Here is a 3,073-nt window from a genome sequence, read left to right as displayed (position 1 = left end):
AGAGGTGGAGTAATTTGGTATAGTATTTTGTTTGGAGAAATTTGTTGGCGTTGAAGAGTTAAATTTTATTCTTTGCAATGGAATTCGTGTCAAAGTGAAGTTTGTTAGAATTGGGTTATGATCCGAATTCCTATTGAGTATTTGATTGAAAATATTGTTGGAGTAGTATTTAGAGTTCATAGTGGACTTGAAGATGTCTTGAAAGAATTCAATGTGAATATGACTCCTATTTCATCCCAAATTGTCCATTATTGATTTTACCCATTGTATTAGAACTACATCTTATAGTAAACTTTTCATGTATTAACTCTTTTAGTATGTTACGGATTCTTGGTTATAAATATGTGATATATAGCATATATTGAAATTAATCAATTGTCTAATTAATTATTGGTTCAAAGAAATTCTGTGTAACTCATTATTATTGATTATAGTGAATCTCCCATTTCTGCCCGTGGTTTTTCTCGAATTTGGGTATCCATGTAAATTTAGTTTTCTTTGTAATCCATTATTTTTATATTCATATTATTCTCGTTTTTATTATTTGGCCTGGTTCTCAACAAAATTCAACAAATATATTGGAAGATTGAGACTTAGAGCTGATACCATAGGTTGGCATGGCCAGACCACTTTATACACATATCAATGTAATAGTCGAGATAGAACTTATTTTTTTTACAAAAATTATATATACAAGTACTTGTAGAGTTACATAAAATATGTTTGTAATCTACATATAAAATATATTATATATATCAAAAAAAAAAAAAAAACCGTTTTTCGGGTTCTAAGAACTGGTGGTTGAAATTATTTCGTGCAAGGAGGTTGAGCAGGAACTATCATATTCACATTCAAGATCCTCAAAATCCCAAAAGTCTTCCTGATATTCTTCTTTCTCAGGCATTTTCCACTTTTCCTTTTCAATTTCTTCTTCCATTAAGATTACATCCAATACCTGTCAACATACAAATAAAAATAATAATTAAATTTTACTGTTCTAAAAACTGATTTATCAAATCTCATGTACTTGGTGGTGATTGTATCTAGAATGTGAATGTGTCCAAAATTGATAGACAAAGTTGCAGTATATAAGAACACTAGAAAATAATGCAACTGTATAAATGTGCTGGAGGCCTGGACATATACAAAAGTGTAGCATAAGTTTTCAATCTCATTTTTTGGCTTAGCCAACTAATGATTAGACAACCATTTCTCTTTTTCTTTTTCCACAAAACGAAACGAAAATTGAATCTAGAACACAGTGACTTTGAAGGACAGTTTTGGCTGTTAGTATCAAGCAATAATCTTTTCTAATCACAATAATTGGACAACATGTTGTTTGCCTCATAGATCATTATATTATAGTTTGGTTAGGTTAGAAACATCGACCTAGTATTTGGAATGGCGTGACGCAAAGGAGTGTAGCAACGTCAAATGACAGAAGAAGACTAAAACATGAACTCTTACTTTAATGATGATGTGAAATTTGACTAATTATCAATGCACAGGATCATACATGCCATTAGGACAACAATAATATATTTGAAATCTTATCTTATATCATTTATAAACTGCCTAATTGCAGGTCAACCATGAAAATTGTATGAAATTCGTGATAATTTTTTTAATTTTAAGGTATGGTTTCAATGGATTAATTAATGTGGCGTGCACTCAGTAAACTCTAAAGAAAAAATTAGCATGAGTTTAGGTGAATCGGGGCATAAATAGCGTGTACTTAAAGACTAAAATAAGATAATGACAAGAACTTCAAAGAATTCTTTACATTTGTCAATAAATAAATTGAGATGGTAACATACAATTATCATGCATATCAAGAAACAATTTTATAACATGGAAGATTGAGGCAACTTGGGCTTGATTCAGANGAGATGGTAACATACAATTATCATGCATATCAAGAAACAATTTTATAACATGGAAGATTGAGGCAACTTGGGCTTGATTCAGAATTCTTAGCAGAAACGACAAAAAAATAACATAAAGTAAAGATATTGAAAACAATTTGTAGTACCTCCAAACAATGAACAAGTGGACAGTATTCATGAGCAAGAATCAAAGTTTAAAAATCCCAGGAGGAAAAGGATGAAAAAGCTGATTAAATACTTGCTATGTTCTTGCACGCTCATCTTGTTTTTTCATTTGTTTTGTTATACTAAAATAGAAAATCCCTTGTCACCTCCTTAACCAGGCCTAGCAGAATATCTATTAAGGACAATGTGAATAATCACTAAACTCGAAGAAAGCACATGAGAGTATTATTTGAAAGTATATTACAGAAAATAGTCACCTCACTCATGGACGGGCGCCAAATAGGAGAAGCTCGAATGCAGAGAGATGCTGCAAATGCAAGTCGACTAAGCTGTGTTGCATCGTATTCATTTCCAAGCCTCGGGTCAATTAACTTTTTGAATTCTCCTATGTCTAATATTGGTTTTGCCTGTTGTATTAATGATAGTGAAAACTCAGTAAAGTCAATCTTATGATTCAAAGTAGTTCTTGATTATAGAATTCATCATTACCCAGCTATGTAAGCTCTGATGAGAACCATCTACTGGTTTCTTTCCGGAAATAAGCTCAAGTAAAAGGACTCCGAAAGCAAACACATCTGTCTTCTCGTCTACGACACCATGCATAAAGTACTCCGGCGCTAAATGTCTGCACAAATTATCAATTATAAGCCAATTATACACTCAAGTAATAAGTACTTTCATCAGGTAGGATTAGGAACTAGAAGGAAGGATTATGTACCCAAATGTTCCTTCTATAGGAACAATTGAGTGATGAGTCCATTGTGATGGAAGCCACTTAGCCAACCCAAAATCAGATATCTGTACAAATTACAACAAGTACTAAACAACATGATTAATATATAGTATGTCAAATATTGGTGTTAGTCCAATTTATTCCACAACGGCTTTCTTTACTTCACCTGGGGTTCAAAATCAGCTGTTAATAAAACATTTGAAGCCTTAATATCTCTATGAATTATTCTTCTTGGACAACTCTTATGCAAGTAAAGTAAGCCTCTAGCAGTTCCAACTGCAATTTTGTG

The 3,073-nt window shown here is 32.0% G+C and overlaps 1 protein-coding gene across 1 annotated transcript; it reads right to left on the bottom strand.

Annotated features, from left to right (window-relative positions):
* Window positions 1–648: 648 nt before the first annotated feature.
* On the bottom strand, window positions 649–3,067 carry LOC111380727 (receptor-like cytosolic serine/threonine-protein kinase RBK2; the record flags this gene model as incomplete). Its single annotated transcript, XM_023004360.1, has 5 exons — window positions 649–955; window positions 2,309–2,458; window positions 2,541–2,676; window positions 2,770–2,849; window positions 2,951–3,067. Coding segments are annotated over 5 exons (651 nt in total), but the record flags the coding sequence as incomplete, so codon positions are not given.
* Window positions 3,068–3,073: the final 6 nt, after the last annotated feature.

The sequence above is a fragment of the Olea europaea genome, unplaced genomic scaffold (genome assembly GCF_002742605.1).
Source record: "Olea europaea var. sylvestris unplaced genomic scaffold, O_europaea_v1 scaffold2194, whole genome shotgun sequence".
NCBI classification, from domain to species: Eukaryota; Viridiplantae; Streptophyta; class Magnoliopsida; order Lamiales; family Oleaceae; genus Olea; species Olea europaea.
This window is presented reverse-complemented; position numbering and strand designations above follow the sequence as displayed.